At 38.5% G+C, this 24478-nt stretch overlaps 2 protein-coding genes across 7 annotated transcripts in view; one reads left to right on the top strand and one right to left on the bottom strand.

Annotated features, from left to right (window-relative positions):
* Positions 1 to 207: 207 nt before the first annotated feature.
* Positions 208 to 20335, bottom strand: bace1.S (beta-site APP-cleaving enzyme 1 S homeolog). Its single transcript, XM_018227767.2, has 9 exons — positions 19326 to 20335; positions 16292 to 16380; positions 12187 to 12403; positions 8131 to 8268; positions 6724 to 6858; positions 5245 to 5346; positions 3538 to 3687; positions 2275 to 2446; positions 208 to 890 (listed from the first exon to the last, which is right to left on the bottom strand). The coding sequence occupies exons 1-9, from the start codon at positions 19590 to 19592 to the stop codon at positions 649 to 651; spliced, it is 1512 nt and encodes a 503-aa protein (XP_018083256.1). The 5' UTR covers positions 19593 to 20335; the 3' UTR covers positions 208 to 648.
* Positions 20336 to 20442: 107 nt separating this feature from the next.
* Positions 20443 to 24478, top strand: part of LOC108697590 (centrosomal protein of 164 kDa) — a 56866-nt gene continuing 52830 nt past the window's right edge. For 3 of the 6 annotated variants that reach the window (XM_041571377.1, XM_041571376.1, XM_018227765.2), the window contains exon 1: positions 20446 to 20577. The gene's annotated coding sequence lies outside the window, so the exon portion shown is untranslated. Of the gene's footprint in view, positions 20578 to 21830; positions 21863 to 22123; positions 22248 to 24478 lie in introns of those variants that run through there. The other 3 variants (XM_018227761.2, XM_041571375.1, XM_041571374.1) reach the window with 3 other exon arrangements.

Raw genomic sequence — 24478 nt, 5'->3', positions numbered from 1 at the left:
TATTTTGTTTGTACTGGAATCAGTTATTTGAGTGAGCTCTAATACATCTGCTAGGAAAGGGAGCCCCCTATAAGATATATTGGATCATTCATCTGACACCCAACTGCTGCATGAAGACAGAATGAAGAGAAACAGATGCTGAGATTGGAATAGTCAATATAAACTTGATTATTTCAAGAAACAATGCAGAATTTTAAGTTGAATGTATTTAGAAAGTATCTTACTTCAGTATGAGGAAGCTTATAATAAAATTTTCATTTTCGGGATAGTTCCCCTTTAAATATGTCGTACATTAACCTCATTCATATAGCTCTGTCTGTGTGTTGCTGTTAGTAGCATTAAGAGAATAAAGAAGATGATCCCTAAAAGCAGCACTGTAAACGTGCCCTTGGGAAAATGCATGTTATTTGCAATATGGCTTCATATTTTTCAAACTTTTTTTGCATCAAAATGCCTTTTAAATCAATTAGTTGCTTAGGAGTAAAAGGCAGTTTATCGGTCTGCTCTGGTACATCTCACGTTATCTGTCTCGCTACCTTCCTATTGCACCAGTCGAGCGTTCCTGTTAGAATTGCATTTGTGGACGGTGCTCAGGTTGTACAGGTCCCATTCAATTAGGTCATCAAATGCACGGGAGACAGAAACTGTTCACTTCAGCAAAGAGATGTCGTCGGCCAAATCGTCTCTTGCCCGTTTTAAGCAGCGGAAGCAGCGCCACTGAAATAGCATGAGGCAGAGAGGAAGCATGAAGAGCGCACAGACACCGGCCATCACATAAGCTGTCGTCATCAATGCTGATTCATCCAACTGCGGGGTGTTGTAACCACAGTCCTCAAGGTCAGTCTCAAAAAATGGGCCTTCCACAGAAGCCGTACGGTAATAGTCGTGCACTGTAAAACACCAAATTCTCTAGTTATTGATTGTGAAACTGAAAAATGTATTTAGAGCAAAAATGTAATGGAAGAAGTGTAGCTTAAGATTTGTAAGTACAGGTATGGGATCAGTTATCCAAGTGATTTTACATCTTAATCTGACGTTTTTCAAAAAGGTCCCCAAGTGGGGCCAAAACGTCGGATTAAGATGTAAAATAACTTGAATAAAAACTGTTTTCTTCATCTACAACATTGTGAGTGCTGATCCTCTCTACACTATAAATGCAACTTTGATCTGAGTGCTGGTGCTGTGGGATAGCATATATACAGTATATATATATATATATATATATATATATATATATATATATATTTATATATAATATCAAAACAGGGGGGTTGTGGGAGCACTCTAAATCAACGGACATTGATTACAGGTAATGCTAAAATGCACATAAAATATAAAACAAGTTAGGGACCGCCATTCGGGGTTTACCTTGACGTGGTATGGTGGCTTATCAATTTTATGATCATAACTTTGTAACAAAATAACCCCTTTTTTGGGTACATATGCAATAGCATTTATTATACTTATATATATACTTTAAAGCCTTTAGAGTGCTCCCACAACCCCCCTGTTTTGATATATTTATATATAGATAGATTAGATAGATAGATACAAATTACGAAAAGATCCATTATCCGGAAGACCCCAGGTCCTGAGCATTCTGGATAACAGGTCCTATTGAACACATCAACATTTTTCTGAGTAAATAAATATATCTTACTGAGAAAAATGTTGACATGTTCAATACTTATTTTCCCCACTGTATATGTGTTTTTTATTGCAGCGTTCATGTTGCAACTGGAGTCACCTGGGTCCATCATTTGTAGGGATGCATCGATTCCATTATTTTAGAATCCTTCACAAAAGAATCGGCTGAATACCGAACTGAATCCTAATTTGCATAAGCAAATCAGGGGTGGGAAGCGGAAAACATTTTTTACTTCCTTGTTTTGTGACAAAAAGTCATGCAATTTCCATCCCACCCCTAATTTGCATATGCAAATTAGGATTCGGATTTGGTCGACGGGCAGAAGGATTTGACCGAATCCTGCTGAAAAAGGCCGAATCATTTGTAACTTCTCAAAACAGCACTAGAAACTGAGATAGCTGTTAAAGCGATTACTTGGGTGGATCTAAAAACTTGCATCGCCTTCATCAGCATAATAACATGGGCCTCTAATTACATCAGTTATTCAAAAAAAAAAAAAAAAAGGGGGTGGATTCCACCTCTATGGCTATCCCAAGCAAAGAATAAATGTAATTTTACAATGACATAATTGCAGCTGGATATATGGGGAATTTATCAAAATAATGAGAAGTCTACTTTAATCTCACCATGGCAGGTGCTAACAGCAAATCCGATGCGTTTATTAGCACGGTCAAACACTACATAAAAGCCCTCCATAATGACAGCACCCATGACAGTTCCCGTGGTGGACTGGGACACGGCAAACTTGTAGCAATCTTCCTGAGCTGTGGCAATGTCTTCCACTGGACGCAAATATTGCTGGTATGGGGATAAAAAAAAACGTTTAGAATTACCCACTTTTAAGGTGCCATTTAATTCTTTATACAGGTTGTACTAGTTACGTGCCATTTTCTTTTATAAAAAGGGTGGTTCATCTTTAAGTAAACTTTTAGTATTTTATTTAGAATGATTTATTCTAAGCAACTTTTCAATTGGCTTTCATGTTTTCTTGTTTGTCTGCTTCAGACTTGTTTCAGCTTTCAGATGGGGGGGGGTCACCTTTTAAGAAACAAATGCTCTGTAGGGCTACACATTTATTGATATTGCTACTTTTTATTATTCCTTCTTCTATTCAGGCCCTTTCCTATTCATATTCCAGTCTCTCATTCAAATAAGTAAATTTCTTCTAGGGTAATTTGGACCCTAGCAACCAGAATGCTGTAACTGCTAACTGGAGAGCTGCTGAATAAAGAGCCAAATAACTCAAAAACCATATAATAATAAAAATAATAAAAAATGAAATCTAACTGCAAATTGGCTGAAAATCTCACTCTCTACATCTACAAGTAAATTTAAAGGTGAACAATTTATATAGAAATATATATAAATTCAGACGTTTGTTCTGCTGCAACGAGAGCTCCTACTCTCATAGCTAAAATAAACAGATTTCTAATCTCATCCCAGCACTACGTCACATATTACAGTTCCAGTGTTTACTTTTTATTCTATTAACAGTGTCCCTTTATAGGCTTTCAGTGAAAATCTGCAAGCATATTAAAATATGCTGTGTAAGAATAGTTATTTGCAGAAAATACTAATAATGCCTTGATGAAAGGGTTGTAAAAATCACTTTTGTACAGTATGTAGGTTGGTGATTTAAAGGTAGTCGGGATTCTATGGGTTGGTGTCGGGCCAGGTGTACCAAGCTGGTTGTAAAAAGAGCAGGGACTGGAAGGGACATAACTTGGTGGAATCCTATATAACCAAGGGTGTACAACAATGTAAATATTAGAAATAACTTTTTCATACTTTATCAGCTAGGCAGGTGAAACGCTGGCCAGCAACCCTACTTGTGTTATACATTCATAGTTCAGTATTTGCTTCAGTATCTTTAGGACCTGTTGGATTACCTGTGGCAAGATTGTGATCTTGAAAGACTGATTAGCAACCTCGCCCATTAGGTATAAAGAGATTACGGGGAATATGTGCCATGGGGTGGTGCCCTCCTGCCAGCACACCAACTGCTCCCCCAACCAGAAGCCATCCGGAAATTTTTCAGTCTGTGTTGGAAGAGAATATATTGTACGTTAGAGTTTCACATTTCAAAAATCCGTCTTTATTTAAGTGGTAAATGGTTGCTGCTGGGTTTTTTTTCTTGCACAAACTTGGAAGCCCTTGTTATCATGCTAAGAACGCTTTTTGTGACTATGCCCTAAGGGAAGTGTAACAGTGATACGACGGGATTAAAATTGATACTTGTACTAATTTTTTTAGGATTGTGTTTCCATAGAAACAAATCTTCCCAGAGTGTGATCTCTCGTGATCAAAGTGAAATGAAGCTTAAAAATATTAAAATGCAAGTATGCATAAAAAGGTAAATCATATGGGAACACTGTAGAAAAGCCATTTATATACATCATGGCAACTTTCATAAAAGGCTTTGTTCTTACTACAAGTACAATGCCTGTGTGGACATCATTGCATTTAATATATTACTGAATATGATACTACGATATGTTATAAACACCAATTTATCTGACACATCTGTGGGAAGACTTTTTAAGTAGAACCTAATTTGCTGTTCGAATATTTGCACCAGTTCCCCAATATCCCCCTTATAATTCTGATCCTTTTTGACTATATTAAATTGCCCATGTATCAGCAAAGATTGACCAGGAATGTCCCTAACATCTAAAAGGGATTTAAACCCCTTCCAAAATCAATGTAAAAATCTGTGCATGTGCTTTTCTGAACATATTTGCACATTCATTTTCTATTTCTTTTTGTTTTGACATTCAAAATGAGAGAGACAGAGATGTGTGTCAGTCATTTAATTGTATAAGTATGGGACCTACATAGCATATTCGAATGTTGTTAGGCAAGCATTGTACATTTTGAGATGTGTTGATGTTGAAACATGGACAACACTGGAGGGTTATTTATCAAGGTCCGAATTTATCTCAATACCAGCTGCTACAAACTCCGATCTAACCCGCTCGGCTTTTTAACGCTTATTTATTATTACATTTTCCCAAAAATTACCTTTGCGGGAAAAGCTCTGATTATCAAGTTTTTTTGGGGAATTTTCCCCCAACACAACCAAAAATCAATGAGACTGTTCCCATTGACTTTTATGCAACCTCGACAGGTTTGAGATGCCGTGTTTTTATATTCGGGCTTTTTAGCCCTCGGTGTTTAATAAATTCTGAAAAATTTGTGATTTTTTTAAAAGCCTATTATAACACAAAAATCACACATTTTTCGGATTTCGGGAAATTTCGGGTATTCGGAGCTTAGTAAATAACCCCCTGGGTGTGTCAATGTATTATATTTCACAGTATAGTGTCAAATATGTTTTATTATATATTGTATTATTACAACCATTGAGAATCAGGCAAAGAATGACTATTCCATCCTGACTACTGCACATGCAGAAATGCACTCATATAAGACTCAGAATCATGGATCATCACTGCCAACCTTTTTTTTGTACCTTGTATCCAGGCTATGGTAGCCTGCTCTTTAATACCCTGAGCAAGATGTCAGACATACAGGGCTGGTATCACTAAACATCACAATGCTTTTCCCCATCCCTTCTTAATTCCAGTCTCACTCACCGAGGATGCTGCTTTAATGGATTTTACAGCTGCATCGAACACTCTCTTTGGCAGACGCAGGTTCGTGGTGCCGCTATCTACAATGCTTTTATCATAATTGTACTATAATGGAAAGCAAGAGCAGAAAAAAGAGGATTCTAAATGTGAAATAGCACAAGATAATAGCAACATGTAAATAAGGTAATAATTAGAAGGTTACCTCCAGGCAAATAGGTCCCTACTTTTCTGTATTACTTAAAGTGATACGCCATCTTTAAATTAAATTAAATTTGAATGTGATATAGACAGTCTTTATTTTTTTATGACTTTTTGGATTATTTCTTTTTTGGTTCATCTGCTGTCTAGGCTGGAATTTCAGCCTGGAATATGGCTGCTTGGGTCCAATTTACCCTAGCGATCACTGGCGAGACACTGGAAATGAATAGAAGAGGGCCTGGACAGTAACAATATATTTTTAGCCTTGCTGAGCAGTGTTTTTTTATGGCTGTTGGGGTCAGTACCACCATTTGATTGCTGGAAAGGAACAGAAGAGAATAATTCAAAAACTATTTTTAAAAAATGAAGACCAACTGCAAAGCTGCTAAGAAAAGGATTCTATAAAAGTTTACTTTAAGGTGACCTACTCCCTTAAGTACAAAATAAATCTAGATTTAGAAACTGCATAAAAAGTAAGTATCTTCATATTTAGCTGCTACCTAGGGGTGAGCAAAACATTTTGCCACGTTTTGCTATGAAAAAATGCCAATAAACTGTAATGGATAGTAAAAAAAATGTTGTGTGCTTTGACACCCATTGACTTCAACGCGTTTGGCAATTTATTACCCCTTTTGATAATTTTTTGCCAAGAATGCGTTTGGCAATTTATTACCCCTTTTGATAATTTTTTGCCATGTGAACTATTACCTTATTTACAGGACTTAAAGGAACAGTAACATCAAAAAATAAAAGTGTTTTAAAGTAATGTAGTGTTGCCCTGCACTGGTAAATCTGCTGTGTTTGCTTCAGAAACACTACTATTGTTTATATAAATAAGCTGCTGTGTAGCCATGGGGGCAGCCATTCAACTGAGAAAAGGCTCAGGTTACACAGCAGATAGTAGCAATGGTGTTATCTGTTATCCACTATTTAACCTGTGCCATATATCTTTTTTTCAATTTCCGCCATTGCTAAACAGCATCTTGTTAATATGAACTATAGTAGTGTTTCTGAAGCTAACAGATAAGTTTTACCAGTGCATGATGATATTTTCATTACTTTAAAACACTTAAATTTTTTGGTGTTACTGTTCCTTTGGCCAGATTGCAGCGCAGCACAAATGCTGTACCTGCCTCCTATTAACTCAAAGTGTGCTGCAGCTACAGTCGTGTCAAACTGATATCTGAAAGATTACATTCAATGCTTCAGGTTAGCTGAGAATTCGTACTGTATATCAACCCTAAGTACTCTTGAAAGGATCATGATCTGTGCAAGTGAACGCACCTCTTTACAGTCCATGTGTAGGTCCTGCCCGTTGATTTCAATTTTCACTATGATGACTTCGTAGTACCACTCCTTTCTAATTGGTGTGTACCAAATACTGCCAATATACAGAGATGGATCAATGCCGCCAATTACCTGCAGAAGAATTTGGACATATTAAGACTTAATATGAATTTTCTGCTAATTGATATGTATATATTTCTAATGTTCCGTAGAATGGTTTGTCACATCCAAAGATAGAAATTGTTTCAATATGTGAATGCTCAGGGACACAATGAGCAAGATTTCTGCATTTGGGCCACTTATGTATTAAATATACACCTGAGCAAATGATTCTGTTAACCCTTACCCAGACATTGATAAAATCATCAGATTTTTACATATATAGAAATGGTTTTAGCCAGAACTTCCAGCAGGACTTCTGGTCTCCCACCCCCACCATCTGAATCAACTACCAAGTCTGCACCTGGTACAGGTATGGGATCCATTATCCAGAAACCTGTTTTCCCAGACAGCTCTGAATTATAAGAAGGCCATCGTGCATATAGACTACATTTTAAGCAAATAATTAAAGTTTTAAAAAATATATATTTTTTCTCTGTAATAATAAAACAGTACCCTATACTTGATCCAAACTAAGATATACTGTAATTAATCCTTATTGTAGGCAAAACAATCTTAATGTTTAAATTATTTTTTTTAGTAGACTAAAGGTATAGAGATTACAAAAAGACTCCTTATCCTGAAAACCCCAAGTACCGACCATTCTGGATAACAGGTCCATGAACCTTTGCTCACTTGCCTTGTAAAGTTTACAAAGACACATTTATCAAAGGTCGAATTTCACCTTCGTGTGAGTTTATAAAAGCTTCCCTAAACTCCTATAAATTCAAAATTCTACCAATCTAAATTTATTAATGAAATCAAATTTAGCTTGGATGAATTCAATTGACCCGAAAACGCAAATTGAATTTGATTAGAATTTTAAAAACTCAAATTGAGTTTTTTCTCCCCGAAAAAAATTTTAATGTCAAGAAGGCTGCAAACAACTCCAAATTGATCCCTGGACCTCTCCCATTTACTTAAACAGCAATTTGGCAGGTTTTAGGTGGCGAACAGTCGAATTTGAGTTCTTAAAGGGCCAGAGTATGATAAATCTCGAAAAATCATTAGAATATTTAAAAAACTTGATAACTCGATAGTCGAATTTGACAGTTTTGACTATAAAAAAATTTGAATTTCGAATTTTCAATTCGACCCAGATAAATCTGTCCCATAATGTTATACACACACTTGCACTGTTTCATGGCAATACCCATTTCAAACACACATTGTGTTTCCATATATTATGTAAACAGAAAATTCCCAGGAACTTACTGTATCAGTTCACTCCATTGCTTTACTCACCATGCTTCCCCCCACAGAGGCACTTGTGTCACTTTCATTAAAGTGGAATCCTGTTCCACACAACTGAAGTGAGAACATATTAGGTACTCTGGTCTGCTTCACAAGGGAGTCAAAGAATGGTTCTAGGGTGTCGTCCGGCTAAAGAAAACAAATATATAAGCAGTGAAGGGTTAAAAAAAGGAATGAGGATATTTATAGAATATATTGAAGACTTTTCTTAATAAAGTAGTTTGTATAAAGGGTATAATTTATTTCTTTGCATGTATGCATTTCCAAGAGAAATTTACCATGTTGTTTTCTTTAGTGGTCAAATTCTTCAAGCACTCTTTGTGGTTATAAATGGTACCGTGTCTGTTACTGTCTGGCCTTGCAAACATTGGCATTTTTCCACCATTGATCTGACCGACTGCAGTGTTATCAGCTGGGCAAGGCGTTTGATCCCTATTCCTAGACTTGTTCTCATGGAAACTACATGCAAATAAATATTCTACTCTTATTTTAAAGATATGATCAATACTGAGGCTGGCATCCTCCGTCGCCCCCTCCCTCTGTAAAGATATCGCGCATGCACATCCTGTTTGGTTTCGGAGCACTAGCCGTTCGGCGCCAGTACTCCGCCAAGAAAACTGCTTGTGCGGCTGGGCGGCATGCTGCCCCTTAATTGATGCCGCCCTATGCCCGGGCCTATGTGGCCTTGCCGCAAATCCGGGCCTGACTGTAACTTTGATGTGTTTGTTAGAGAATATCTGTCAGTGAGCTGACAGCTAAAATGGCTTTGAAGTAATATGGCAGGATTGTCAACATACAGTTGTGTTCAGAATAATAGCAGCCCGACTTCACTAACTAACTAGTAGGTGTAGTAGAGTAATAGAAAACCAACAGACATGACATGCATGCTGTGATTCTGCGTAATTAAATCATTAATTGAGGCTTGTTCCAAATAATAATAGCTTGGTCCAAATAATAGCAGTGTGGAGTTCAATTGGTGAGGCCATTCATTCTGTGAAAAAACAGTGTCAAGTATGGCCTTTATTTAAGGAAGGAATGCATCAAATGTTGTGTGTGCTGGTTATAGTGCATTTCTCTCTGAAAATCTAAATAAAATAGGTTGTTACAGACCTTGTTCAGAAGAACAGCATGCTTTGATCTCCAAGTTGATTGGAGAGGGGAAAACAAATAAAGAAGTGCAGAAAATGATAGTCTGCTCAGCTAAAATGATCTCAAATGCTTTAAAATGGCAATCAAAGCCTGAAAGACTTGGAAGAAAATGGAAACTACCATTCCAATGGATAGAAGAATAGCAAAAATTGCAAAAACTCAACCAATTATCAGCTCCAGGAAGACCAAAGAAGGTCTAAAGTTACCTGTGAGTACTGTTACAATTAGAAGACGTCTATGTGAAGCCAGGCTATCGGCAAGAAGCCCTTGCAAAGGCCCATTGTTGAAAACAGATGTGCTGAAGAGGTTACAATTTGCCAAAGAACACATTGACTGGCCTAAAAAGAAATGGAGTAACATTTTGTGGACTGATGAAAGCAAGATTGCTATTTTTGGGTCTAGGGGCCACAGACAGTTTGTCAGATGTTTCAATACATCTAAATACTTGAAGAGGTCATATTGACTAATGCCCTTGAATGGGTGTTTTAACAAGACCCCAAACACACCAGTAAATGAGCAACATCTTCGTTCCAAATGTTAGGGAGTGGCCAGTCCAATCCCCAGACCGTAATCCAATAGAAAACTTGTGGGGTGACATTAAGGGGCAGATTTACAAAATTCGAGTGAAGAATTCGAATGTAAAAAACTTCGAATTTCGAAGTATTTTTTGGGTACTTCGACCATCGAATTGGTTAAATTCGTTCGAATTCGAACGATTCGAAGTAAAAATCGTTCGACTATTCGACCATTCGATAATCGAAGTACTGTCTCTTTAAAAAATACTTCGACCACCTACTTCGGTAGATAAAACCTACCGAAGTCAATGTTAGCCTATGGGGAAGGTCCCCATAGGCTTGCCTGTGATTTTTTGTTCGAAGGATTTTCCTTCGATCGTTGGATTCAAATCCTTCGAATCGTTCGTTTCGAAGGATTTAATCGTTCGATCTAACGAAAAATCCTTCGATCGATCGATCGCAGGATTTGCGCAAAATCGTTCGACTTCGATATTCGAAGTCGAACGATTTTAGTTCCCAGCCGAATATCGAGGGTTAATTAACCCTCGATATTCGACTATTGATGAATCGGCCCCTAAGAATGCAATTTCTAAGGCAAAACCAATACATACAGAAGAGTTGTGAAATGTAACAGGTGCCAGAAGTTTGTCGACTCCATGTGCAGCAGTTCTCAGAAACAGTGGTTATACAACTAAATATTAGTTCAATGATTCAAATGAAAGCAAAATCTTGAAAAAAAAAAATCAGTTTATACAGTGAATTTTTAAGTTTGTAAAGCAGACTGCAGACACTGCTATTTTTTGGAACAGGCTAATATTTCCTTTTCTTCACTTTCTGTAAAGGAATAACACAAATTTGATAAATGTTTCTTCATGTTTTGATTTGGAATAGAATGTGCAGTGTTCCCAATGCATTTGTGTGTATGAAAATAAAAGCTATTATAAGGATTTTGAGCTTTATTCACTTTTTTAAACACACTGCTATTCTTCTGAACACAACTGTATGTCCAGAATGAAGACTCAACATGGTTTCCTGTGAGCATTTGCCACTCCCCTACCACACAGCACTCTTCCACACTACCTGCCACCACCACAGACTTTTACTTTTCAGTTTGTCATTTTATTTTTGTTTTGTTTATTCTTGTTTGCTACCACATATAAACTCCCAGAGCTGGTTTTAAAATATGGCAGAAAGGGTATTTGTTTGAGACTTACTACATCGTAGAAGTCTTGGGGTGCCAATTATAAAAGTGTATAGCCCATGTTATATTGTGGAAGCCAGTGTTCAACCAAAAGATGATGTGTCAGTTGGCGGGACACAGGCTGGGTATTCCTGATTCCTAAACAGTTTTTTTTTATCAGATTTTAACCTTCATTGCCAGGGATGCCTTTTCTAAACATGTCCCTGTACATAGTATTGCTTCCGCTTCCATTATTAAACAACAAAATGTCTGTCTTGCTTATGAAAACACCGCCATCAAATAGTGCTTAAAATCAGAGTGATGGGAAGTAGTGATGAGCAAATTTATTTGGCAGGCATGGATTCGCAGCAAAATTCCATACTTTGCTACCTGTGAATTTTGCTACCTGTGAATTTTTTTGCGTGTAAACTTTTATTTTTATGCCCATTGACTTTAATGCTTTTGGACAAAAAAGACACCAAGACAAAATTGTTGCTGAGACAAAAAAGTCGCCATAAGAAAAAAAACCCATTGACCTTAATGCATTTGGAGTGAGACAAATTTGTTGCGCTCGAAAAAATTGTTGCGTGTAAATTTTTTTGACTTTAATGCATTTGGAAAAAACATTTCGCCAAGACAAAAAAGTAAAAATATTTGACTGTAATGCATCTGGAAAAATCATTTGCAGAGACAAAAAAGTCTCCAAGACAAAACTGTTGCTGAGACAAAAAAGTCGCCATAAGAAAAAAAAACGCCCATTGACTTTAATGCATTTGGAGTGAGTAAGAATTGTCCCGCACAAAAAAACATTTTTGCTGCCCATTGACTTCAAAGCGTTTTGCGAATTTTTCACCTTTTTGTGAGTTTTGTGAATCTTTCAACGTCACTATACACACACCAAATATTGTTTTGTACAATATCTGTGCGTGTATGGCCACCATTAGCCTGTATGAGACACAATATTGATTTGTTTGCTCATATTCATGCAACCACTAAGGAAACAGCAGAGAATACAATTTCTGTTGTGAGAACCTGATCATATACAGCTTCATGTCTGAAACTGTCCAAGCACTGTTTGTTTTATCTATTGTACGAAAAAAGGTGGATTCTACTGATTATGCTATCAGCCATATTATTTTTCCATAATAAACGGCAAATAATAAACAAATGACATTTCATGCATTCATACGTTTCATAGCTTACCCTTGCAATTTCAGCATATGCAAGCCCAAGGATACCCTCCCAGTTAGATCCATTTATGAAGAATTTGTCTGAATCAGTGATGGCAGCAATGTTTGCAGTGACTGTAACGTTGGGGCCATGTGGAATAGTCACCAGATCTGTGCCTAGCTCACCTTCCCACTTCCCCTGGGTGTATGGAACATACACCCCTTTTCGAACATCTCTGTATGTTCTAGAGCTGCAGGTAGAAATAGGAATGGCAGAAAACAGAGGGATAGAAGGAAGTACAAGATAGTAAGTGCCATTGTACCTTGGGAAGGAGATAATGGAAAATCAGGGTATTATTAAAGGATGATAGATAAAATAGGAACAAAATGAAGGGAATAACAACCAAACCAACATGAAAATAGAAATAACGCAAAGAGGAGGAGAGATAGGAGGGAATCTTAGGATGAGGTGATACAAACAGTGCGTGACATTAGGATATACTCTACAATTGCTTTCATCTTAAAATATACTTTTATAAGTGAGAAAATACACATCCTATAGTAAAGTTCAGAAAAGCTACTTGTGCATGAATGTATTTGTGTGTGGAGTCTCTGGAGAAATTATTTAAACGTTACCATTCATAGAACACGTTCTACTCTTGTATTCAAATGTGTGATTAACAGGGCCAGCTCACCAGATGCTGTTTGCTATGGCTACCATGGTTACAGGGAGCTCCATCTGTCTGCATCAGCAGAATTAACCAGGTTGTTGCCAGATAATACTACTCAAAATTAATCACTTATATGCTTGGATACAAGTGCATAATGAATAAACTTCTACAGGGATATATACTGTAATCATGGTTCAAGAGGAGACACTCTATTTAACAAAATTTTAGGGACTTCTGTTTAGATTAGTAATGCCAACTCTAGGCCAGGATTTGCAATCTGTGGATTCTAAATGCCAGATGGGCTTGTGTAAATTGTCATAGACTATTTAGTGGACTGGTGGGAGGCTGTTTGGACTTCTTTGTATTTGAAATGTAAGAGCTTATTTTGAATCCCAGTCCAGACCTGCACAACTCCACCCCCAAATATCACTGCTGCACAACTTAGGCTTTTTGAAAAGTAAACATAACTTTGCAATATACATCATTTAAAAAATATGCCGATTTTCATGATTTTTAATGGTTTCTGTTAGTGATGTGCTGGCCGACCTGATACCCACGGGTGTACTGGGTTCGGGTCGACCTCGCACTGCTCCTTCAAATACCGGCTTCCGACTTCATAGTCTTGCGTCTGCTCGCCCCGCCACTTTTGTGACATCATTGTGATGTCATCTGTGGGGAGGGGCGGCACGGGTCTATAAAAGGACCCCGGAAGCGCGGGTGCGGGCGGGCGCGGGCTGGAGCAGGGCGGGTTAGGGTCGGTTGTGGGTCAGGAAAACCCTGACCCGCACATCACTAGTTTCTGTAATTTCCCTAAACCTAGCCCCCTGCTCTCCTGATGATCTCTCTGACTACTTTGCTGAGCTGGCTGACTAATGTTACTTTGTATCAACAGCCAGCTGTCCTTAGCCTGCATCTTCCAAACCACACAATTCCCCGCACACGTGATTTCAATAAGGAAAGGAACATCACAGTGCAATGCATTGTGGGTTATGTAGTTCCTGCATGCTGCCTGTAATCTGTGGAGAAGTTGTTACAATTTGTATCATCAGTGTTTAGTCCCTCCTTTCCTGCCAGGATTTCAAATGATGCAGAAAGAGAAGAACTGTTATACAGCTGGATTTCAGCATAGAAAATGTCATTTATTTATACTTTTTGAAGTAACTGTGATGGGTATATTAGAGTATTCTGTGGGCCTCTTTATCAAATGTTGGTTTGGAAGCTGGAGTTCCCCTTTAAGTATACTATAAAATGGGCTACTTCGACCTTCGACTACGACTTTAAATAGAAGGATTCGAACTAAAAATCGTTCGACTATTCGACCATTCAATAGTCGAAGTACTGTCTCTTTAAGAAAAAACTTCGACCCCCTAGTTCGCCACCTAAAAGCTACCGAACCCAATGTTAGCCTATGGGGAAGGTCCCCATAGGCTAGCCTAACTTTTTTTGGTCGAAGGATAAACCTTCGATCGTTGGATTAAAATCCTTCGAATCGTTCGATTAGAAGGATTTAATCGTTCGATCGAACGATTATTCCTTCAATCTTCGATCTAAGTATTTGCGCAAAATCCTTCGACTTCAATATTCGAAGTTGAAGGATTTTCATTCCCAGTCGAATATCGAGGGTTAATTAACCCTCGATATTCGACCCTTGATGAATTTGCCCCTAAGTGTTCAGGGGCACAGTACATTAAATTAATATCTTAAAACAAACTCTATGAAGTCCTTGATAAAGGAGTAGTAACATCACAAAATAAAAGGGGTTTTCTATGTAATTTAATGTAATGTACTGTTACCCTGCACTGGTAACATTTGCTCTACAACATTAAAATAGAGTGGGCGTGGAGCCAGCATTTTAGGATGCTACAGGGCTTATGCCTGATAAGCTATGTAGAATGTAAAATACAGTGGTTTTATATAGCAGTTTCTACAATCAAAGGATGACACCTTTCTTATATAAAATAGGAGAACTGTTGCCAAGAACTAGTGTATCTTTGCGGTTATCAATAGAGTTGATTTAGCATATGTTCTAAATTCAAGAGACCACTGTTAATTTATGATTGTTTCAGATGGTGGCCTCGTCCACACTCATTACATACAATAACTATCACAGGGAGCTCCTCCTTGGGATTCTCATAAATCTCAGGTCACCATGGGAACAACTGATGGCAAAGCAACAGAAAGAACCTGACACCTTTAGTAATAGAACCAGATGATTGTCCTGTTCTTGGTGGTTTTATGACACCATTCTGCTTTATTACTGTAGGTGAGCATACTGAGTGCTTTTAGAGCACTGTTTTATTTTATCTCTCAGCATTATTAATGTACTGAGTATGTTAAAAGGGAAATAAACCCAAATATAAAATCTTGCCTACAAAAATCGAATTATAAGCAACTTTCCAATAATTTCTGATGGCAGCAATATACAAGTATCGCTCCCCAATCATGAATACATTGATGACAATAAATCGATGTTCCTTGTACGCTTATGAATTTGGAGTAACTCCATTCTGCTTGTGTTAATTATGGGAAATTCACAAAAGATTGGATGACATTGTTAGACACTCTGTTAATCCAATGATCTGACATTTCAAAAAACATTTTGGCTGGTGAACGAGTTGTAGACAATTTGAGTTGTAGTTTTCAAACACACCTCTTTTGTGAGAAGATATGTGTACAGTATACATGGATTTCAAGAACGTGGCAGTGCTATTTTCCATGGTATCCTAAAAAAGTTGGCCCCAGTATCTTATACTTTAATTTAACTTTGATAATATAAATCTATGCTGATGGCAAAACAATGCTACTTTTTTTTTAAAGTAGAATAACAAGCATTCTGGAAAATAAAATTAGACAGCAAACATTCTGGAAAATAAGCCCAACAACTGTATAGCTACTGTTCAAGACCCAATTGACAGCAAGTATCTGGCGGGGCAGGGAGTTTAAGAAAGTTTGTGAAAAAGAAAAAAATGTATAACGACACTAGATGGCTGCCACCCTAGACATACGCCCTAGGATGGGTACATAGAAAATACCGCCTTGGCCCCAGGGTTGCCACCTTTCCATGGCCCACGATCCAGGCAGGGGGCTAGGCCATGATGTCAGAGGGGCGGACCAGTGATGTTGCAGGTGGAATGAGCGACATCACAGGGGCAGGACTATGACACAGTGATCAGGGATTGGCTGATCGCCATATCAATCAAGGGAGATCCTGCCCTGTTTTCTGTATTTGGAAAACTAGGCAGACTGTCTTGACCCGCAGCCCTTCTGAAACCGGGCCAAATCCAGAGAGGTGGCAACCCTACTTGGCCCGCTATACCTCCTGAGCAGCCCCAGCAGTCACAAGTTCTGCATCCTCTAAAGTTAATCCTCTGGTGGTACCCATATATTGGAGAAGTATCCATTTATGCATCTTGGTATGCATGATATGAATAATGCAGATTAGCGAATTCGATTTTTAATTCTACTTACCGTTGGCGGTGATAATATCTCTTTAGGAAGGGGTGAGGAGCAGCGCCCACAGCAAAATTACTGCTACCAGTATCCACTAAAATATTTAGCTGAAGGATCATACAAGAGCAAAATAAGTATTACTTATTTTATCAGAACAGAAAAGTTTAAAAAGCCACAAATAAGCTGTAAAATCTATCCTTACGTACATAATGGTGTCATATATAATAAATGGTAATTACATTCTATACATACAAATGCGGTCATTTTTCTAATTTGACTTAGTGAAACTTTTGTATTATAGAAAATAGTTTACACCCTTTTGTAAATTATGAGTATATTAGAACTCACCTTGGTCTTAGAACTTCTCTGTGACCTAAAATATCCTTATAATTTACAATAGGGGGGTACATTGTTCCTCATATATGTTACAATAGAAGATATAGCATTCCTGATATATTCCCTCACATATATTTACTTTTTTTGGTGTAGGTCCAAAACATAGAGGAATAAACTAGAGTATGATATTTTATGAACCAAACCAAAAATAAAGGAAGAAGTTACATTACAAATCCTTTAAAATCTACACAGAAGAGACTAAATACATTATCTATTTGCATAAGTGCCATGTCAGTAATCGTGTTGTAATCTGCCTTACTGGGGGATTGGTGCAATTATTATTCGTTTATTACACTGTAATTAAAGGGCTGGTTCCCCTTTAAGTTAACGTTCAGTATTTTATAGAATGCCCTTTTGTTTTTCATTATTTATTTCTTATAGTTTTTTAATTATTTGCCTTTATCTTCTGCCTCTTTACAGTGTTCAATGGGGGTCAGGGACCCTGGTAGCCAAAAACGATTGCAATATGAGGCTACAATTTTATTGTTACTTTTTATTACTTGTCTTTCTATGTAGGCTTTCTGCTATTCATCTTCCCATCTCTCATTCAAACCACTGCCTGGTTACTAGGGTGAATAAGACAATAGCAACCAGATAGCTGCTAAAATAGAAAATGGAGAGATGCTGAACAAAAAAAAGCTAAATAACCGAAAAACCATAAAAAATATAAAAATGAATCTCAATTGCAAATTGTACCAAGGTCTACGTCATAGTAAAAGTTGATTTAAAGGTGAACTACCCCTTTAAACATCAGCAGGGGATATAGCCATAGGTGTTCAGAGCTAGAAAACTTTCTTAAAGAGCATCTATCACAGGACTTTTTTCCCCACCGGAGGTGCAGGCTAACCGGGACCACACTCCAGAAGGGGAAAAAATAGACTTCATTACAGGTGCTGGGCACCATGTTGGGGCACACACACATGAGCCTAATCAGCATTTGTGTTGCTGAACCACTACAGATGCTGGACTGCAGCTTCTATCAGTTGTAGTCAAGTAATATCTGGGTAAATCAATATTGCTATGGAAGGTATATGTCCTTTTTAGCGTGTTCAGTAGGAGACCAAGGATTTGCTCAGGGATTGCAAGAAATGATGCTGATAATAGATGGTCCATTCTTATATAGAGATTAACACAGTTCTTCAGAGTTAGGGACATATATATTAACAATGGGGACAAATATCATAGTGATTGCCTATAGCAACCAATCAGCAACTAGATTTGAACAGTCACCTACAAGTTAGAAAACAAAAGCAAAGATCTGATTGGTTGCTATGGGCAACATCACCACTGATGTTCGACTCCAGTGTTAATAAATATGCCCCAAAATGTATCCATGTTTCTATTCCTGACCAACATTCAGAGCTACATATCCTGTATTTAAACTGTCTACCAATATTTTGTTATTGATCCCCTGGGTGACTGTTTACACCTATTAATTATACAATGAGTGAATTGAATTTTTTGGTAAAATATGCTTAATTTTTTCAATCGTGCAGAAGGTATCCACTGGGATCTGCCCCTCTCTGTAAGTAATAGCCTTGGAAGCAAGCTGGCTTTAGTTTCAGTGGTGTGAGGTGCAGTGGCTGAAACTAGTGCTCCCCAACATTCCCTATGTCTGTGTGCTTGTGACTTACAATTGGTCCCTGCAGCCCACCCAACACACAAATGCCGTGTGCACATATATTAAGTAAAGTGATCAACATATTGAATTCAATATAAATGCAGTGTCCTATTGGAGATTCTAAACAGGTATCATGCATAATTCAGTACTTTCTGGGACTCTTCCACCATACCACACATGCAACTATTTCTAAAAATGGTGCATAAAAGACATAAAATTACATAGATGCTGCCCACATGTAACTATTTAATAGAGAGTGTGTTTCTCAGTCAGTAAATACATAGATATACAGCAGTGAAACGATAACTCGTTTTACTTACAGCATAAATCTGGGAATCTTACAGTATGCTCGCATTTCTTTATACTTTTTTAGCTTCTTGGTTTCTTTTTCCCACAGTAAGGTTACCAGATCATCTGATGAATCAGGGTGCTTGTAGAAAATGCAGCTAGAAGGGCAGCAGTAATGCAACCCAGCACCATGTGTTTATTAGACGATCGGATGATCCGGTAACCTTATTTTACACTCTTTCATTAGTCTCACTCCAGCTATAAATTTCAGTTATAGAGATGAAAACAACCTACGTTTAAAGCCAGGCATATCCAACCTGCTGCCCCCAGCTGTCGGGGAACTATATCCCTAGAGGCAAGGCTGTTTGGGTCCATTGTTACTCAGCAGTGGGATTATGCAGGATGGCCATCACTTCATTACATTAACAGTGCTTATTGGTATTGGCTTGTAATTGTGTCTCCAAATGTTTAATAATATATTTATTGGAATAATGATGCATTACTTGTACAGAACTGTGAGAGAGGTTGGTTCAGGACAGACACGTCAGTTATTCACATGAATAAGTGCCAGTCACTGATCTCTTGTGCCTCACTAAATGCCAACTTCCCACTCAGTCGGTAGCTGGCCATTCCTTCCCATTCACTAACATTACTCTCATAAATGTAACTTTCATAGCCATTGCCTAATGGCTCGCTACATGATGCTACACAAATAGGGAGATGTAAGTGTTCATGGGAAGTACTTACCGTCTGTGGTGGAGTGCCCATCCTCATTTCCACATAATACCCTTGGCCAGACTTTCCCCTGAGGTTGTCTATCATATCCAGGAAACTGGTGTCCTGCTCGGTGCCTTTCTCCGCTGAACGCTTGGCTCTGTATCCCAGGGGTGAGCAGGTTCCAGGGCAGTTCTTCAGGGGTAACTTGATTGCGTCTTGCCCGGTGACTGGCAGCAAGGAGGGTAGTAGCACCAGCAGCAAGATGCTTCCTGCATGGGCATAAACCTCAAGCTCCATCTCTGCTCCTCCTTTCCTCTTTTTCTCTATGTCAGTGAAGGGGTGACTCAGAGAATTCCCCAGGCTAGCACGACTCCGCTGGCAGCAGCCTCAGTGGCCCATGGTAGCCTCAGAGCGAAAACAGATCACACAGACCTTGGACCATTCCTCCTCCTCCCTCCCCTTTGCTAGGAAGAAGGGATGCTCTCATCTAAAGGTCTCCGGGAAGGAGGACCATGATGCAGGATGCTGGGATGTGCCAGGCCCCGCAATATGGCTTCCAGTCGTGCCCAAAACCCCATGTGGTTATAAAACAGAGTACATACAGTCAAACACCGAATTTAGAAGTAGCCTGGTTAAAGGGACCGGGGCAAGAAAACATGGCAAGTGAATAGGCTGCTGTGTTGAAGAAGGAGGGAGGGGCGGGGGGAAGACACTGAAAGAGGAGAAAGGGACCGGGGCACAAGACCGTGATTAGCGAATAGAGAAAGATAGTGGTGATATTTCTTTACTGTACTGCTAAAGCATGTGAAAAAACTCAGCAAGTAACACTGTTATAGATTAAAAAAAAAACAGATTCTTTCAAAACGCGGCCTGAACACGTTGCCCTTATTTTACGTTTCCCCAGATTTTAACATTTTTTCCACGCTCCCTTGAAAACCCAGATTCCACTGCATCAGCTGCAACCTTTCCATCTCTGCTATAAGGCTGACTGTATGTTATTAGACAATTCCTATTGCATTTGCACCCATAGTACATCGATGAGCTGGGAAACTACATCTACCCAAAACCCTTGGGCGGAGACACAGCACCGCCTACTGTTCTGAATGATTGACATACAGACAAACCAATCAATAGAGGAGCACGCTTCTGTTTAACCTATCAGGACTGCAAGATAAAATAACACAGTTGCCAGGCAGCGAGGCACCGGAAGTGGGTATGTTAGATGGTGCAGGGCAACGCAGGAAGCGTCCCTGGAAGCGGTGCAGCTAGAGAGAAGAAGCTGGTATGTATTGTGTTTAAGGCTTATTCTAGATTTGGCTGTAGTTAGGGCTCAGGTCATGTTGCAATAGTAAGTGTGATGCAAAAGACTTTTCTGGGAATATAATGCGAACTGAAATGTGAGATGGGTTTGAGGAGAGTTCAGTTCTTAGCATGGAGCGAGCAGTGAGTGGAATGTTGGAATGGACACCTGGGGCTCATTTATCAACACTGGGCAAAATTGCCCATGGGCTGTTACCTATAGCAACCAATCAGTGATCAGCTTTTTAAAGCCAGCTGCAAGAAGAACAATGAATGCAGCAATCTGATTGGTTGCTATAGGTAACAGCCCATGGGCAAATTTGCCCAGTGTTGATAAATGAGCTCCAGTGACTAGAGGCAGTGGAGCTTTTCGAAGACTTACATTGTGTACAAGGTTTTGGACTTACTGAGCTGGGGGCCATGTTACTTGTATAGGTTTGTGCAGTGGCAATTTCTATGTGTCCAGTTCATTCGTGTAACCCTAGAACCCATATTGCAAGTGATCCACAGCTATTCTGCATGTATTAGGGCAACAAGTGGGCTTTTGCTTGTGGGCCTAAAGAAATTAGTTGGGGATCAGCCAGAGCCAGGGTTAGGGTGCAACTGTGCACTAAACAGTTACATGTTATTAGACTGATCTGAATACAGTGAGAGATCTTTGGGTGCTAGAGAATAGATGTGACATTGGCCAGATAGTCTGCAAAGTGTTAACGAATCAGTATATTTATTAGAGGTGATCGATTCAGTTCAACAGAATGTGTTTGACTGTGTAGAACACATGTATTTCAATGATACTGTCCTCAGCAGCAGCGTGAACACCAAATCCTTGCTCCTAGGTGCAACGCCCATGCCATCACTGCATAATATTGCAGAATTGTAGAATTATGGGAATATGGATTTCATGGCTGCTGGAAATGGTATTGTCACTTTTGTGCTTGCATGGGGGGAATACAGTCCCTGGTACCTCAGTTGCTATGTTCTTTCTTGCAATTATAAGAAACATTGCTTTTTATATACAATATACATTCAGTTTCAATGCTTGTGTCCTGCAGGACAAAGTAAGATCAAGTAACACTTATCCTAATCCTTTGCATAGCAGTAAAAAAAATAGATCAGTGTCCAATGCTGTGCAATGTACAGGAAGAGAAAGTGTCAGAAAATGTATTATGATTTATATTATTATGAGTGGCTTATTAACAATTTGATACACTTCCATTGTTGTTGTTAGAAGTACCCTTGGCAATGAAAATAAAACAGATAAGGGCAAGGTAAATATACATATATATTATGAACTATATGCAGGCATGGGATCCCTCATAAAGAAACCCATTATCCAGAAAGCTCTGAATTAATGGATGGCTATCTCCCATATAGTCCATTTTAAATGGAAACCTTTCAAGCATGCATACAAAAGCTGTAAATCCTTTTTGAATTAAACATGAAAACCAAATTCTTTTTTTTATTTATACATGTATACTAGTTATAAATATATTTAAAAATTTTAATTGTCAGTCATATTTTCTTCCCCCTTTAAGCCTCAGGTAAAGCAATCACTGCACCCTTCACTCCCCCCGGAGTTGTGATATTTCAGGGGTGGAGTCTCGAAGTTTAAATGCCGGTTTGGCCAGGAAGGGACTGCAGAGCTTGGATTAGGTGAGTGTAGGGGAGCTCAGAGGGGCCGATCTGAGGCGGACCAGGGGCAGATATGAAGCCAGCCAGGGGCGGAACAATAGGGATTACAAATTTACTGGCTAATACATTGGCAGTAAACTTGTAATACCGGCCCCGGCCTTGACTGGTATTCTACCAATAGGTGGCAACCCTATTTGGCACCCCCAGGAACTGTTGTCATGCCTGTGTTGCTCCTAATCTTTTTACTGCTCATGGGTAAAGCAGACAGAAAACAAAAAAACAATATTACATTTCATTTAAAACTTAAATTGTATTATTTATTTTAATACAAGACACTTATGCAAATTCATAGCATGGTAACATTTCTAATTTCAGAGCTACTCCTTTGCATGCTTTTCTCATTGTTCGATACCCACTCTTTTTTTTTTGTTATTGAAAATTTTTATTACATTTTAATTGCCAGAAAAAAGAATGAAGCAACATATGGAACGAGGGAATAGCTTGCTAGAGAGAACATACAAAACAGTAATCCGATCATAGCATTAGTCGGAAGCACAACACAGTATTCTAACAATTCTATTTGCGAATGCTAGAATGAAACATCTCTCGTCCCAATGTTTCAGATTTAGCACTCTATATTGCATTGTTTCTGTGGGGAAGGAGGTTAGGTATAGGGGAGGACAGTCGGAGAGAGAAAAGGAAAGAAAAGCTGGGGGGAAAATAGAAATGATCAGGTTCTAGTTATATTAAACGTTAGAACAGCGTACATTCAGGAAGTGGTACCTCTGGTCTGCAGGTCATCTAAGTACTGGGCCCACGGATGCCACTCCAACTCCCCTTCATAGCTTCTATCATGAAGTCTGTGTCGTATGGATTCCATTGCTCTGACCCAGTTTATCTTTGATATTAACGCTGGACGGCCTGGAATATTTGGTTTTTTCCAATTTGCTGCTAATAGAGATCTTGCTGCTGTAAGAATGTGTACGGCTAATTAACGAGATTGTGAAAAGTGTATCGCTCTGATCTTCATCACTAACAAAAATGTGTGTGGTGATGCTTGAACAGTGCAATGCAGAACCTCAGAGAGCAGAGTCGCTACCATGTTCCAGAATGTCCGAGCTATCGAGCAAGTCCACCAGGTGTGCAAAAAAGAACCTCTCTCACCACACCCTCTAAAGCAGTAGGAGTGATCTGGGTTGCCACTTAATTTACTAATACGTGTTGGAGTATAGTACCAGCGGAATATGATTTTATAAGCTCTTTCACTAGAGACTGCACATATGGATGTTTTTCTAGCAGTATCCCAAATTGCTGTCCAAGTTTTTTCGGAAATTGTGAATTCTAGGTCCTCTTCCCACTTAGTCATGTAAGGCTGCTGTATACTCGATACCCACTCTTAAGGTCAATGGAACTTGCAATGCTTTTCAGCCTGCATATTTCCACTTGCTGAAAAGTGGTATGACAATGTCTTGCATTTCCCAGTTATCTGAATAGGAAAGCACTCAAAAACAAAGGTTTTGCACGTGTTTTCAGGCTACAAATGTTTTAGTGAGTTTTTTTGACTACAACCTTTGTGCAATAACGTTTTCACTTCCCTAATTTAACAATTCTATGGCTAACAAGTTACAGTTTATCTAATGTATTACTCCATTTTAATGAAATAATTCACAATTTTTCTTTTTCTCTGTTATAATAATTGTTCTTGATCCAAACTAACCTATATCACATATATTCTTATTGTTGACAAAACAATCCTATTGGGTTTAATTAATGTTTAAAATAGTAGATTTAAGGTATGGAGGTCCAAATTACAGAAAGATATATTATGTTGACATGATATGGATAACAGGTCCCACACCTGTACAATTAATCCCTTTGCCTTGCTTTTCTTTATTATCTGTCACTTTATTATTTAATTAATCCTGCTTAGAAATATCATACAGTGTTTTTTTTACATAGAATCTCTGGCCGCTAAGGTCTGAATGCTCCTTTATAAGGCTCCTAGTGGTGGAAAACAATAAGTGACAGCTTCCACCATCTCTTATTGACTTCAGGAGGAATTATGCAAAAATGGAGGTGTGAGTGATTTGTCAGATAAAATTGCCCAACAAGCAGAAAAGCTTTCACACCTGGTAAACTCGAGAGGCAGTTAGGGGACATTTTTCTTCTGTAACAGAATATTCACTGTGCAAACAAGGATATAACCTTTTTTGAAAAATTATGAAGTATGTTTTAGACAAGACTATTCCAGT

The sequence above is a fragment of the Xenopus laevis genome, chromosome 7S (assembly GCF_017654675.1).
Source record: "Xenopus laevis strain J_2021 chromosome 7S, Xenopus_laevis_v10.1, whole genome shotgun sequence".
Classification (NCBI taxonomy): domain Eukaryota; kingdom Metazoa; phylum Chordata; class Amphibia; order Anura; family Pipidae; genus Xenopus; species Xenopus laevis.
This window is presented reverse-complemented; position numbering and strand designations above follow the sequence as displayed.